We start from the raw sequence: 14,688 nt of genomic DNA, 5'->3' as shown, positions 1-14,688 counted from the left end.
ACCGTACTGCCAAATTCTCTAAAACGATGTTTGAGGCAGCTTATGGTAGAGAAATTAACATTACATTCTCTGGCAACAGCTTTGGTGGACATTCCTGCAGTCWGCATGCCAATCGCACGCTCCCACAGACATCTGTGGCATTGTCTTGTGTGACAAAACTGCACATTTTAGAGTGGCCTTTTATTGACCCCAGCACAAGGTGCACCTGTGTAATGATCATGCCGTTTAATCAGCTTCTTGATATGACACACCTGTCAGGTGGATGGATTATCTTGGGAAAAGAGAAATACTCACTAACAGGGATGTAAACAAATTTGTGCACAACATTTTAGAGACATTATTTTTTTGTGCGTGTGGAACGTTTCTGGGATCTTTTATTTCAGCTCATGAAACATGGGACCAAACCATTACATGCTGAGTTTTATATTTTTGTTCAGTATAGTATCCCCTCAAAGTAACTTGAAAGTGTGACAGGTGATACTGAAGGTRAGTGTTAAGTTCAGCAGCAACCAAAGTTTTCCTTGAAGCTACAAGACCATAAGTTGTTGTGTAATATGTCCGTTGATGAAACGGTATTCTGAGAAAAAAAATTTTTACAAACCCATAACCCTCTGTGTGTCTCGTCCCCCTCCAGTACTGATGAGACGGCGACAGAGAGCATCCTGAAGGCGGAGCTGACCATGGCGTCTCTGTGTGGTCGTCTGGGCCTGGTCACACCCCGRGACGCCTTCATCACAGCCATCTGCAAGGCCTCATTGCCCCCACACTATGCCCTGACTGTCCTAAGCAGTAACGCAACCAACCTCAACAACAAGGGTCAGTACCCCGAGGATYTTTTGTGTGCGTTCATAGCTATCTTCTCTCATGGCTTTGCTACATATAGTAGGGTATCAGCTCTGTGATAATTAAACATATGTGCCTCCGAGGAACTTGATAAAACAGTAGGTAGTTGTTTATGTGTACACTTAATTAGCAAGTCTCTCTGTGTGTAAAGTGGCTTGCGAAAGTGTTCACTCCCCTTGGCATTTTTCCTATTTTGTTGCCTTACAACCTGGAATTAAAATATGTTTTTGGGGGGGTTTGCATCATTTGATTTACACAACATGCCTACCCCTTTGAAGACGCAAAATATTTTTTATTGTGAAACAAAGAAATAAGACAAAACACTGAACTTGAGTGTGCATAACTATTCACCCCCCCAAAGTCAATACTTTGTAGAGCCACCTTTTGCAGCAATTACAGCTGCAAGTCTCTTGGGGTATGTCTCTATAAGCTTGGCACATCATAGCCACTGGGATTTTTGCCCATTCTTCTTGGCAAAATTGCTCTAGCTCCTTCAAGTTGGATGGGTTCCGCTGGTGTACAGCAATCTTTAAGTCATACCACAGATTCTCAATTGGATTGATGTTTGGGCTTTGACTAGGCCATTCCAAGTCATTTAAATGTTTCCCCTTAAACCACTCAAGTGTTGTTTTAGCAGTATGCTTAGGGTCTTGTCCTGCTGGAAGGTGAACCTCCGTCCCAGTCTCAAATCTCNTTGTCCTGCTGGAAGGTGAACCTCCGTCCCAGTCTCAAATCTCCAGAAGATTGAAACAGGTTTCCCTCAAGAATTTCCCTGTATTTAGCGCCATCCATCATACCATCAATGCTGACCAGTTTCCCAGTCCCTGTCGATGAAAAGCATCCCCACAGCATGATGCTGCCACCACCATGCTTCATGGTGTTCTCGGGGTGATGAGAGGTGTTGGGTTTGCACCAGACTTAGCGTTTTCCTTGATGGACAAAAAGCTCAATTTTAGTCTCATCTGACCAGAGTACCTTCTTCCATAGGTTTGGGGAGTCTCCCACATGCCTTTTGGCAAACATCAAACAACTTATTTTTTTCTGACCACTCTTCCGTAAAGCCCCGCTCTGTGGGGTGTACGGCTTAAAGTGGTCCTATGGACAGATACCCCAATCTCAGCTGTGGAGCTTTGCAGCTCCTTCAGGGTTATCTTTGGTCTCTTTGTTGCCTCTCTGATTAATTCCCTCCTTGCCTGGTTTGTGAGTTTTGGTGGGCGGCCCTCTCTTGGCAGGTTTGTTGTGGTGCCATTTCTTTCTATTTTGTAATAATAGATTTAATGGTGCTCTGTAGGATGTTCAAAGTTTCTGATATTTTTGTATAACCCAACCCTGATCTGTACTTCTCCACAATTTTGTCCCTGACCTGTTTGGAGAGCTCCTTGGTCTTCATAGTGCTGCTTGCTTGGTGGTGTCCCTTGCTTAGTGGTGTTGCAGACTCTAGGGCCTTTCAGAACAGGTGTGTGTGTGTATATATATATATACTGAGATCATGTGACACTTAGATTGCATACAGGTGGACTTTCTTTAACTAATTATGTGACTTCTGGTTGCACCAATTGGTTGCACCAGATCTTATTTAGGTGCTTCATAGCAAAGGGGGTGAATACATATGCACGCACCACTTTTCCGTTTTTAATTTTTTTTATAATTTTTTGAAACAAGTTTATTTTTTTCACTTCACCAATTTGGACGATTTTGTGTATGTCCATTACATAAAATCCAAATAAAAATCTATTTAAACTACAGGTTGTAATGCAACAAAATAGGAAAAACACCAAGGGGGTGAATACTTTTGCAAAACACTGTATGTGTGAGTGTTAAGCTCAAGAGCAGGGATCATCAACTGGCTTCAGCCACGGCCCGGCGGCCGCCAGTTGGGGAACCCTGCTCTAGAGCCCTGACTGTGTGTGTGATCTCCATACTAACCACTGTGATACTCCACATACAGTGCCTTCGGAAAGTAATTCAGACCCCTTGACTTTTTCCARWTTTTMTTACGTTACAGCCTTATTCTAAAATTGATTTTWWWWAAKRYAWWAWWWTRKYSKAWRRWKKKKKKAWWKCKKKWWAWMYKKAAYSSYAAAKKYGMTTTTWYYAAWMMTTMSKAAWRRWWTWKKAKCCCKKKAAAAWAWTTACATAAGTATTTAAACCCTTTGCTATGAGTTTCGAAATGGGGCTCCGGTGCATCTTGTTTCCWTTGATCATCCTTGAGATGTTTCTACAACTTGGAGTCCACCTGTGGTAAGTTCAATTGATTGGACATGATTTGGAAAGGCACACACCTGTCTATATAAGGTCCCACAYTTGACAGTGCATGTCAGAGCAAAAACCAACCCATGGGGTTGAAGGAATTGTCTGTAGAGCTCCGAYACAGGATTGTGTTGAGGCATAGATCTGGGGAAGGGTACCAAAACATTTCTGCAGCATTGAAGGTCCCTAAGAACACAGTGGCCTCCATCATTCTTAAAGGGAAGAAGTTTAGAACCACCAAGACTCTTCCTAGAGGTGACCGCCCGGCCAAACTGCAATCGGGGGTGAAGGGCCTTGGTCAGGGAGGTGACCAAGAACTCAATGGTCACTCTGACACAGCTCCAGAGTTCCTCTGTGGAGATGGGAGAACCTTCTAGGACAACCAACTCTGCTGCACTACACCAATCAGGCCTTTATGGTAGAGTGGCCAGACGGAAGCCACTCCCCAGTAAAATGCACATGACAGCCCGCTTGGAGTTTGCCAAAAGGCACCTAAAGGACTTTCAGACCATTAGAAACAAGATTCTCTGGTCTGATGAAACCAAGATGGAACTCTTTGGCCAAGCGTCGCGTCTGGAGGAAACCTGGCACAATCCCTATGGTGAAGCATGGTGGTGAGGCAGCCTCATGCTGTGAGGATGTTTTTCAGCGGCAGGGACTGGAAAACTAGTCAGTATCGAGGCAAAGATGAAAGGAGCAAAGTACAGAGAGATCCTTGATGAAAACCTTKWMAYSYSRSKMSWSSTCKMKKMYSMGMGYWGYWMSWRCWRCRWKCAYSWSYACAACKKRKKMWASWKKYCKYKSAKYAKYKKMSAMMYGRMMCWMSYSYASWKMRRMKWMYWRSTRSWMMYGRMSKMCKYSKYKKSKSKSMWSWWSKKSKRSAWKKYWCWRRMSWGYYYKSWSKWYAWAYRWGRMSWGCAGCYSRSCRCKRCKWYCKWSKRYYKYSWMSWMYYGAMSWMCWGCYYKMAATAYMAGYAWKWKCRCKKKWAATACAGGTGTGCCAAGCTTGTAGCYWCATACCCAAGAAAACCGGAGGCTGTAATCGCTGCCAAAGGTGCTTAAACAAAGTACTGAGTAAAGGGTCTGAATACTTGTGTAAATTTGATATTTCAGTTTTAATTTTAATGCATTTGCAAAAATGCCTAAACCTGTTTTTGCTTTGTCYTGATGGGGTATTGATGAGGGGGAAAAAACTATTGKAKRKKTWTTKMAAWAMMYMTMCAATGTAACAAAATGTGGAAAAAGTCAATGGGTCTGAATACTTTCCGATGGCACTGTATATCATTCATCCTGGCTGTGCCTCAGCTGTTTCCCTGTTCCATCTGTGTAGTAGCACCAAGATGAATGTGTAGGGGGGGGGGGGGAATACACAGACAGTTACAAACACTCTCTCACACACAGTCACAAACATGCCCTTTCTCTCTCTCACACTTACACACACACACACATGCTTTCTCTCTCTCACACACACACATACTTTGCATATTTGCTGTTAGAGAACTCGCAAATTGGCTTCAGCAGGATGGGTGTTTGCCTTAGGTGTTAATTAATCAAGTCTAGCATGTAGCTGGCTTGTCTCAGTCACTCATTCTAGTATATGAATGGAAATGACTCATTGTGTTATTATCATCAGGGTGTCTGTCTGAGCTACATTGTGAGAAAAAAAAAAAACAAGACTCATTTCAACTAAGGAGTAAATATATTGATTGACCTCCAAACGATTTAGTCCTTGTGATCATTGCTTTCGTTGAATACTCAAAATGTGTGTGTGTGTGTGTGTGTGTGTTCTCCTCAGCCTACTCTATTCAGGGCCAGAGTGTGCAGATCATCAGTCCCTCCAGTGAGTCTCATCAGCAGGTGGTGGCTGTGGGACAGCCTCTCACTGTACAGCCCCAAGGCACTGTGGTGGTAAGGGACCTCTACACAACATTACTACAACAACACAACTAGAGGGCACATGTTAGACATTCACATAATACAGTAGTGGGATATAACTGTTTCTCTCTCTTTCTTTCTCTCCCTCTTTCTCACTCAGCTGACAGCTAAGAATATCCAGTGTATGCGGACCCTGTTGAACCTGGCCCACTGCCACGGGGCAGTACTGGGTACCTCCTGGCAGCTGGTGCTGGCCACGCTGCAGGTACACTACCACCATACTGTACCCACCACACAAACACACTGTAGAGCTGTGCCAGTGTGTGTTATAGGCATGCCTGGATTTCCTGGATTTTTCGGCTATTGACCAGCCTAAATATTTCAAGTTCTTTTTTTAATGGTATAGCGAAAGGTATAGCGATAGTGAATCACTCTCTCTTTGACTTTTCTCACCACCTTTTATGCCCTTCCTGTTCTCCARCTATCTCCCCCTCTCCTCTCCCAGCACCTGGTGTGGATCCTAGGCCTGAAGCCTGGGGTTGGAGGTGCTCTGAAGCCTGGTCGTGCAGTAGAGGGGCCCAGCACGGTAAGACTATCTCCCTGCCTTACGCAGTCACGCTGTAACGAGTCAAATTCTCTGCATCAATTAGCAACAACTCCCATAGGGTTTCATTGGCTATTCGCTACTGCTCTTCAGCCCACCAGCTTCACCGTTCAGCTCTCTGACTCCCCCGTGTTGTCTCTGTGTTACAGGTGCTGACCACGGCTGTGATGACAGATCTGCCTTTCATCTCCAACATCCTGTCGAGACTCTTTGAGAGCTCCCAGTACCTAGATGACGTGTCACTGCATCACCTGATCAACGCACTGTGCTCCCTCTCTCTGGAGGCTATGGAGATGGCCTATGGGACTAACAAGGTAATTACTTCACAGGTACTTCATTATTGTAGATGTAGCCAGAGCGACAACGTATGACCTCTCTGTCTTCTGCATGAGCCTTGRGTTACTTAATGTGTATTAGAAACCGGGTAGTTTGGGTCCTGGATTTTGATTGGCTGGAAGCTGTGGTATATTTAAGCAACAAGGCCCGAGGGGGTGTGGTATACGGCTACGGGCTGTTCTTAAGCYCGACGCAACAGGGAGTGCCTGGTTACAGCGCTTAGCCGTGGTGTATTGGCCGTATACCACTTTATAAACAGGGTGGTTCGAACCCTGAGTGCTGATTGGCTGACAGCCGTGGTATAACAGACCYTATACCACGGGTATGACTAAACATTTATTTTTACTGCTCTAATTACTTTGGTAACCTGTATATAATAGCAATAAGGCAGGGGTTTGTGGTATATTGCCAATATACCACGGCTAAGGGCTGTATCCATGCTCCATGCTGTATCCATCCTCTACAACATCCGTAGAGTATGACCCTACCTCACACAGGAAACGGCGCAGGTCCTAATCCAGGCACTTGGCATTTCCCGTCTGGACTACTGCAACTCGCTGTTGGCTGGGCTCCCTGCTTGTGCCTTCAAACCCCTGCAATTTATCCAGAACGCAACACCTGGTGTTCAAGCTTCCTAAGTTCTCCCATGTCACCCCGCTCCTCCACACACTCCACTCGCTTCCAGTCGAAGCTCGCATGCAGCCTTTTGTGAACTAACACTAACACTCACACTTGACCCCCCCCTCCCAGCTCTGCCTCTGCTGATAGCTACTTTACTGAGGATTTCAGTTACTATGCCTGTGATATGCGGTTGTCRCAGCTAGCCATCTTAAGATGATGACTAAAATGCCAAATGTATCCAGGCGGGTGGTATATTGGCCATATACCATACCTCCTTGGGCCTTATTGTTTTAATACTTATATSCACCAAACCGATCACCCCTGTGTTCTGTTGTCGTCCTGTGTCAAGGAGCCGTCTCTATTTGCGGTAGCCAAGCTGCTGGAGACAGGCCTGGTCAACATGGATCGTATAGAGATCCTGTGGAGGCCCCTCACTGGACATCTGCTGGAGGTACGTCGTACAGTAACCATTTAAAGACCACATTAGACCTTTGGAAGAAGAGGGTAGTGAAGTGGTAGACTGTGTGCAAGTCTGTTTCTGTTCTCTTGCCAACTCCTTCTGCAATTGTCATGCCTTGACAAAGAGCACAAACGGATCTAGGGCCAGGTTAGTGAAGTGTTTTTTTTGGGTAGGGCTATGCTGTAGCCTGTAGCTGTATGTCCTTCGGTACGTACTTTTCAAGCCCTCTCGTATGATGGTCGGGGCTCTTCCATTTCTAATGCTGTGAGTGGCATCTGTCCCCTATTTAGWTATAGCTTTACAGATGCGGTCCAATATATTGCCACCCTTACACGAGTCACTGTTTCTTCTAAAATAAGTTAAAATTGTGTATTTGTTTGATTTACTACCGCACAAGACCAAGAAGAACAATATATATAAACTGCAATTGTAATTTTTCAAAGTCAAAGGCCTGGACTAAATTATTCAAAATGTTTACTGTGTAATTTATCTCCTGTGGTAAGTTGCAGGTGTATACAGGGTGAAAATAGCCATTCAACCAGTTTTSAAAAGGGAAAACGGAGCATTCTGATTCGTTGTGCACTCCATTGTGGAGTGCAAGGGTGCCAATATATTTGACTGCATCTGTATCTGTGGCAGTTCTGTGTGTGTTTGTCTGAAACGAACGGTTCCTTTTTAAGTTGTCTTTTCTCTATCTCCCTCTCTTTTGCAACCCATGTCTGTTTTTGCAGAAGGTAAGCTCGGAAACCTCTCCTCCCAATCATTTGCTTTCTCTCTCTTTCTCTCTTTCATTCCCGTCTGTCTCTCCGCCTGGCGTCAAGGTGTTGGAGCTGAGAGTTTGCGATGTGCAGCTTGCGACAGATTTCTGTTTGCTTCGCTGTTAATGTTTGATCAAAATGGCCTCGCACACATGAGTTACATTTCTGGAACTCTGTTTTTGTTTGTATGCATACTATGCAGATACCTGCACATTTGAATGCATCTTACCTTATCATCGCTAATGATATGCCAGCCTTTCTAGGCCAGTCACACACTTGTTTGACGTTGGCCAACAAGTAGACAGCACAGACACTTGTGGGCTGTGAAGGGGGGGTGCTGATGTGGCATCTCATTCACTGTATCTAACAGCCCAGGGGAATAGTGAAATGTGCAGCAATGCAAGGCAACGAAAGCTGACTGATTTTTACCAGAGCTTTCATGATTACGTGTCTGTCAAATGGAATTACCTGATTTCACTGTTGTGCGAGTAGAAAATCACAGGCATACAGTCTGTTTTAACCACCTGCTGTGAGAAACGGGTGMGCATACTGTTTGAACTGCCCCTGACTCCGATCCCTTGCTCTCTCTATCAATATCGCTCTCTTTTCTCTCTCCCCCGCTTTCTCCCCCCTCTCCACTCGCATTCCCCCTCCTTCTGCAATGCTTGTGTGTGTACTGTGTCTGATCTCTCTCTCTCTCTCTCGTCCCGTGTGTGTGTGTGTGCCCTACCCAATGATGTTACCTGCTGCAGGTCTGCCAGCACCCRAACGCCAGGATGAGAGAGTGGGGGGCTGAGGCTGTTACCGCCCTCATCAAAGCTGGCCTGGCCTACAAGCACAACCCCCCTCTAGCACAGAACCAGGTACTGCTACTACCCCATCTCTCTCATCTTCACCCAGTCACATAGAACCCAAATACAGGGACTACTGTACACTATTCTATCTAAAGGTCGGGTGGCTGTTACAATGGAAGGTGATAAGATGACTTGCTATTAGTCAGCTTCACCATACCAACCCACCCACACATAGTRGACATTGTTTATCTTAAGGCAGTGGTTTGTATGCTTGTCGTTGTTTATGTATTATAACCACTCCCTACTCTCTCCRWCTGTCCCTTMTCTTTGTCTCTCTGTCTCTTTCTCTCACTGCCCCTCTGTCAGAGGCTGCAGCTCCTGCTGTTGAACCCTCTGAAGGAGCTGTCCAACGTGCTCCATGCAGACATCCGTCAGAAGCAGCTGGAGAGCGTGCTGCAGATCCTCCAGAGCCAAGGGGACAGTCTGGGGCCCGGCTGGCCCTTAGTGCTGGGCGTAATAGGGGCCATCCGCAACGACCAGGGGTGAGAGAGAGAAGGGAGAGGGGGGGGGGGTAGCATTGAAAAGGGAGAGGGCGAAAGACTGGGATGGATGATGCAGAGGGAAAAGCTCTGTGGTCCATATTTAAAAGCTGAGATGTAGCCCTTCTTAACACCTATTTCATCTTAACATGCTGTATCTTCTCTCTTGTTCAGCAGTTGGCTATTCACTCCGTTTTATGTCAGAGTCTGACAAGTGTCTGTCTGTCCCCTGTCGCCTAGAGAGTCGTTGATCCGAACAGCCTTCCAGTGCCTGCAGTTGGTGGTGACTGACTTCCTCCCCACCATGCCTTGCATGTGCCTCCAGATCGTAGTGGACGTAGCCGGCAGCTTCGGTCTCCAGAACCAGGAGCTCAACATCAGCCTCACCTCCATAGGACTCCTGGTGAGACTGAACACTCATTGAACTACACTAGCCCTAACTCAACATCAGCCTCACTCCATAGGACTCCTGGTGAGACTGAACACACCATGACTAAACACTAGCCATAACTCAACATCAGCCTCACCTCCATAGGACTCCTGGTGAGACTGAACACACATGACTAACACTACCCTAACTCAACATCAGCCTCCCCTCCATAGGACTCCTGGTGAGACTGAACACATCATGACTAACACTAGCCCTAACTCAACATCAGCCTCACCTCCATAGGACTCCTGGTGAGACTGAACACATCATGACTAACACTAGCCCTAAATCAACATCAGCCTCACCTCCATAGGACTCCTGGTGAGACTGAACACATCATGACTAACACTAGCCCTAATCAACATCAGCCTCACCTCATAGGACTCCTGTACACCGCAGCATTATGCTATATTTTGTTTTCTATTCTCTTATTGTATTGACTTTTTACTTCATTCTAGTTCATATTACTGCTGCGGTTATACAAAGCTTATAATTGCTGCTGCGTCTCCTCAAATAATTTCCTTTTTCTAGTATTTCAACATGATCTTTGAAAGTGACTAGTGATTTAATCAACCTCTCTCTCTCCCCGTTTTCCCCAACAGTGGAACATCTCCGACTACTTCTTCCAGAGGGGCGAGGCCATCACCCAGGATCTAGAGAGGGAGGAGACTGCGCTGCAGAAGCAGGCTCAGGAGAAGGGCGAYCCCCTGAACAGGCCCTTCCACCCGGCCCCTCCCTTCGACTGCCTTTGGCTGTGTCTGTACGCCAAGCTGGGCCAGCTGTGTGTGGACCCCCGGCCCGCCGTCAGGAAGAGCGCTGGTCAGACCATGTTCTCCACCATCGCTGCCCACGGCACCCTGCTGCAGCAGTCCACCTGGCACATCGTCGTCTGGAAGGTACTCAGTTCAGCCAGTCACAATGATCATAGACAAAGTCAGTCTTGAATGGTGCATGGCTGTAGACTCCTGTGGCGTACTAAAAGGTAGTCAAATGTTCAGTCACTGGCCCTCGTCTGTCATGGAATTGTACTTTTGGGATCTATCAGTTTAATGATCGTACGTGATCAAGTGCTGCAGTTAGTACTTTATACCCACCTTAATGGCCATCTGCCCTCTGGCGGTCCACATCAACTCCATTTTTTATGTCTGTGTAAAACCAGGTGCTGTTCCACCTGCTGGACTGTGTGAGGAAGTCTTCCACCACGGCCGACAAGGAGAAGATTGAGTCAGGCGGCGGGAACATCCTCATCCACCACTCACGGGACACGGCTGAGAAACAGTGGGCGGAGACCTGGGTGCTGACGCTGGCAGGGGTGGCTCGTATCTTCAACACCAGGAGATACCTGCTGCAGCAGCTAGGTATCGCGTTTAACTGTTCTTGMGGGGACATTTTGTTAGTSCCCACAAGGTCAAATGKTATTTCTAGGGGGGTTAAGGTTAGAATTAGTGTTATGTTTAGGAGCTAGGGTTAGTTGCTAGGGTTAGGATTAGGGTTAGGTTTTTGAGTTAGGGTTAGGATTAGGGGTTAGGGAAAATAGGATTTTGAATGGGACTGAGTTGTGTGTCCCCACTAGGTTAGATGTGTGTGTGCTGCCTGCATCAGTTGCCTGCTACTGTAGATAGATATGATCTCATAAAGTCATCAGTCAGTCTAGTCAGTTGACAAAGGTAAAGATCTTGTGCTCTACGGACGGTACTCCTACTCCTGTCAATACATTTATCCTGTCTCCACGCATCTTCAATACAATACCTTTAATACTATACAGTCAATACGGTACCTTTTTAATAAATTGAGCCCAACAATGACCTCTTCTTATCTGATTGTGTGTCCACTCCACTCCACAGGTGACTTCTTCAAGGCGTGGGAGGTGCTGCTGGACCACATCCAATCTGCTGCCCTCAGTAAGAACAACGAGGTCTCCCTGGCCGCACTCAAGTCCTTCCAAGAGATCCTCCAGATCGGCACGCCCGTGAAGGACTCCGCCATGTCCACCGAGGCCCTCGCCCTGGCCGTGATGGGCGTCCCCCCTGTCCTCATCGACCCCCTCAGCGCCTCGGGACCCGGCAGACACCTGCTGCGCTCCGACTCGATGCTCGAGAGGCTGACGCGCTACAATGGAGCRGAACTCCAGGCCCCTCCCCAGGGGGAGGAGTCAGCGCTGGAGGACGCAGCTCTGTGGTGGTCGGCGTGGAACACCTGGTACCGGACGGGCACGGACAGCACGAGGCCCCCTAGTGGCGGGACGGGGACAGACAGACCCTCCTTCGTCCCCAGCCAGCCCTTCCTGACAGCGTTAGTCCAGATCGTCCCTGCCCTCTACCAGCACATCGAGACTGGCTTCAGCATGGAGGACCTGAGGAAGCTGGGGGTGATCCTCCACGGGGCCGTGTCCATACCCATCAGCAGTGACGCCTCGCCCTTCATCCTGCCCTCCTACACCGAGGCTGTCCTCACCAGCCTGCAGGAGGCCGTGCTCACAGCACTCGACGTGCTGCAGAAGGTGGGTGGGCTACCACACCAGATACGTTATAACTTTTTTTTTTTTATAAAGGGTTGTTATATGGGTGGCAGGTAGCCTAGTGGTTAGTGTTGGGCCAGTAACTGAAAGGTTGCTGGATCGAATCCCCGAGCTGACAAGGTAAAWATCTGTTGTTGAACAAGGCAGTTAACCCACTGTTCCCTGGTAGGCCGTCATTGTAAGTACAAATGAACAATATGAACAGCCAAAGGCATTTTCCAGGTGCTGATTTAGCTAGTAGTTTGATCCACATACTGTTCAAAGTTCGAAGGCTCCCTTTTGAGTAGATGTTTCTTCTTTGTCTTTGTCCTCTGTGTTATAGAAACTAGCATGGTAATTTTTATTTTTATCCTACACTTGATATGTGCTATTGAGGCTGATATCCGAATGTGGGGATCATGTTAAACATGATCCCCTGATGGGAGTCAGTAGTGACTGAGGTGCCCTGGATCTAGTGAGGTCAGTAGTGAGTAAGGTTCCTGTCTCTCCCTCTGCAGGCCATCTGTGTGGGCCCAGAGAGCCTGCAAGTCATGTACCCGGCCATATTCGAACAGCTGCTCCTCTTCGTCGAGTTCTCCTGCAAGCCCCCCCAGTACGGCAAGCTGGAAACCAAACATGTGGCCAACGCTAAATACAACCAGGTAACAAATCACAATTTCTCTCTCTCTCTCTCTACTGTTGTCTTTCTCGATCGCTTTGTATGCATGTTTGTCTTCTGCTCTCTTTCAAGCGTTCTCTCTTTCTCCCTCGTTGTCTAGATATCTCGGATATTTTCATTTAATGGAATGTTGTTTAATATTTTTCGATGCCAGTCATCTGTTTCTCTCCAGATTTTCTGAGCATGGTCATTCCACCTCTGACGTTCATGAAGCACCTCCCGTTGCTTTTTTTCTGGTCCTCATGTGCCCTTCCCTTCCCTATTGTCCTAATCACATGACACATAGCTGGGTCTTTCAAACCGCATCTGCAGCCCTAAATCATCCCTCTTCTTTCTCTCTCATTCACGCGAGCCCTTCGGTCCGGCAGCGCAGCGCTCTAGCCCTTCGGTCCGGCAGCGCAGCGCTCTAGCCCTTCGGTCGGCAGCGCAGCGCTCTAGCCCTTCGTCCGGCAGCGCAGCGCTCTAGCCCTCGGTCCGGCAGCGCAGCGCTCTAGCCCCTTCGGTCCCGCACGCAGCGCTCTAGCCTTCGGTCCGGCAGCACGCCACGCTAGCCCTTCGGTCCGGCAGCGCAGCGCTCTAGCCTTCGGGCCGGCAGCAGCCACGCTAAGCCCTTCGGTCCGGCAGCGCAGCGCTCTAGCCTTCGGGCCGGCAGCATGCCACGCTAGCCCTTCGGGCCGGCAGCGCAGCGCTCTAGCCCTTCGGGCCGGCAGCATGCCACGCTAGCCCTTCGTTCCGGCAGCGCAGCGCTCTAGCCTTCGGGCCGGCAGCATGCCACGTAGCTTCGTCCGCAGCGCAGCGCTCTAGCCCTTCGGTCCGGCAGCGCAGCGCTCTAGCGCCTTCGGGCCGGCAGCATGCCACGCTAGCCTTCGGTCCGGCAGCGCAGCGCTCTAGCCCTTCGGGCCGGCAGCATGCCACGCTAGGCCCTTCGGTCCGGCAGCGCAGCGCTCTAGCCCTTCGGGCCGGCGCATGCCACCTAGCCCTTCGGCCGGCAGCGCAGCGCTCTAGCCCTTCGGCCGGCAGCATGCCACGCTAGCCCTTCGGTCCGGCAGCGCAGCGCTCTAGCCCTTCGGGCCGGCAGCGCAGCCTCTAGACCCTTCGGGCCGGCAGCATGCCACGCTAGCCCTTTGGTCCGGCAGCACGCCACGCTAGCCCTTTGGTCCGGCAGCACGCCACGCTAGCCCTTCGGTCCGGCAGCACGCTACGCTAGCCCTTCGGTCGCGGCAGCACGCTAGCCCTTCGGTCCGGCAGCACGCTAGCCTTCGTGCCGGCGCTCAGCACTTGCCGGCAGCCACTCTGGCCCATTTGGCCGGCAGCACTCTAGCCCTTTGGGCCGGCAGCCTCGGCCCGTGGGCCGGCAGCACTCTGGCCCTTTGGGCCGGCAGCACTCTGGCCTTTGGGCCGGCAGCACTCTGGCCCTTTGGGCCGGCAGCACTCTGGCCCTTTGGGCCGCAGCACTCTGGCCCTTTGGGCCGGCAGCACTCTGGCCCTTTGGGCCGGCAGCACGGCTGGCCCCTTTGGTGCGGCAGCACGCTGGCCCTTCGGGCCGGCAGCACGCTGGCCGCTAGGTTACTTTTTTCCGGTTTTCGGCAGGTCACAGACCAAGTTTATGATTCTTCCATTTTCTCAAAATGAAGGACAAATGAGACCCCATGAAGTCTACGTTTTATTGATTCACTTATCTCGTACAACCCCTGTTTTTTTGTAGGCTAGTTGGTGATGCCTTCTTTGTTCATACTAAGTTCAAAACAGAAGGGGATCTTTATAACAGGGTTAGGCAACTAGATTCATACTTCCTGTTTTTGATTAACACATTTTAAGCTGAATTCCTGTTGATTTTACAGTCTTTTTTTGACCAAGAACTAAAATCCTGAATACACAGTGCAAGGAAAATGTATTTGCCCTGTTTCTGATATTGCCAATTTTTTTGGGGGGGGGGTATTTTTGATAGTGAATGTTATCAGATCTTCAACCAAAACCAAATATTAGATTAAGGGAACCTGAC

The 14,688-nt window shown here is 48.9% G+C and overlaps 1 protein-coding gene across 2 annotated transcripts in view; it reads left to right on the top strand.

Annotated features, from left to right (window-relative positions):
* Positions 1-14,688, top strand: part of mon2 (MON2 homolog, regulator of endosome-to-Golgi trafficking) — a 50,662-nt gene that overhangs the window by 27,161 nt on the left and 8,813 nt on the right. The window contains exons 14-26 of one of the 2 annotated variants that reach the window (XM_070442976.1): positions 635-816; positions 4,889-5,001; positions 5,129-5,233; positions 5,474-5,554; positions 5,722-5,886; positions 6,879-6,974; positions 8,491-8,610; positions 8,908-9,083; positions 9,321-9,483; positions 10,113-10,406; positions 10,670-10,868; positions 11,355-12,010; positions 12,526-12,669. In XM_070442976.1, coding sequence (XP_070299077.1) covers positions 635-816; positions 4,889-5,001; positions 5,129-5,233; positions 5,474-5,554; positions 5,722-5,886; positions 6,879-6,974; positions 8,491-8,610; positions 8,908-9,083; positions 9,321-9,483; positions 10,113-10,406; positions 10,670-10,868; positions 11,355-12,010; positions 12,526-12,669 — 2,494 coding nt within the window. Of the gene's footprint in view, positions 1-634; positions 817-4,888; positions 5,002-5,128; positions 5,234-5,473; positions 5,555-5,721; positions 5,887-6,878; positions 6,981-8,490; positions 8,611-8,907; positions 9,084-9,320; positions 9,484-10,112; positions 10,407-10,669; positions 10,869-11,354; positions 12,011-12,525; positions 12,670-14,688 lie in introns of both variants that reach the window. The other variant, XM_023985130.2, reaches the window with a different exon arrangement.

This window comes from Salvelinus sp. IW2-2015, linkage group LG4q.1:29 (assembly GCF_002910315.2).
Source record: "Salvelinus sp. IW2-2015 linkage group LG4q.1:29, ASM291031v2, whole genome shotgun sequence".
NCBI classification, from domain to species: domain Eukaryota; kingdom Metazoa; phylum Chordata; class Actinopteri; order Salmoniformes; family Salmonidae; genus Salvelinus; species Salvelinus sp. IW2-2015.
Note: the sequence above shows the minus strand (reverse complement) of the source record. Positions and strands in the feature narration are given on the sequence as shown.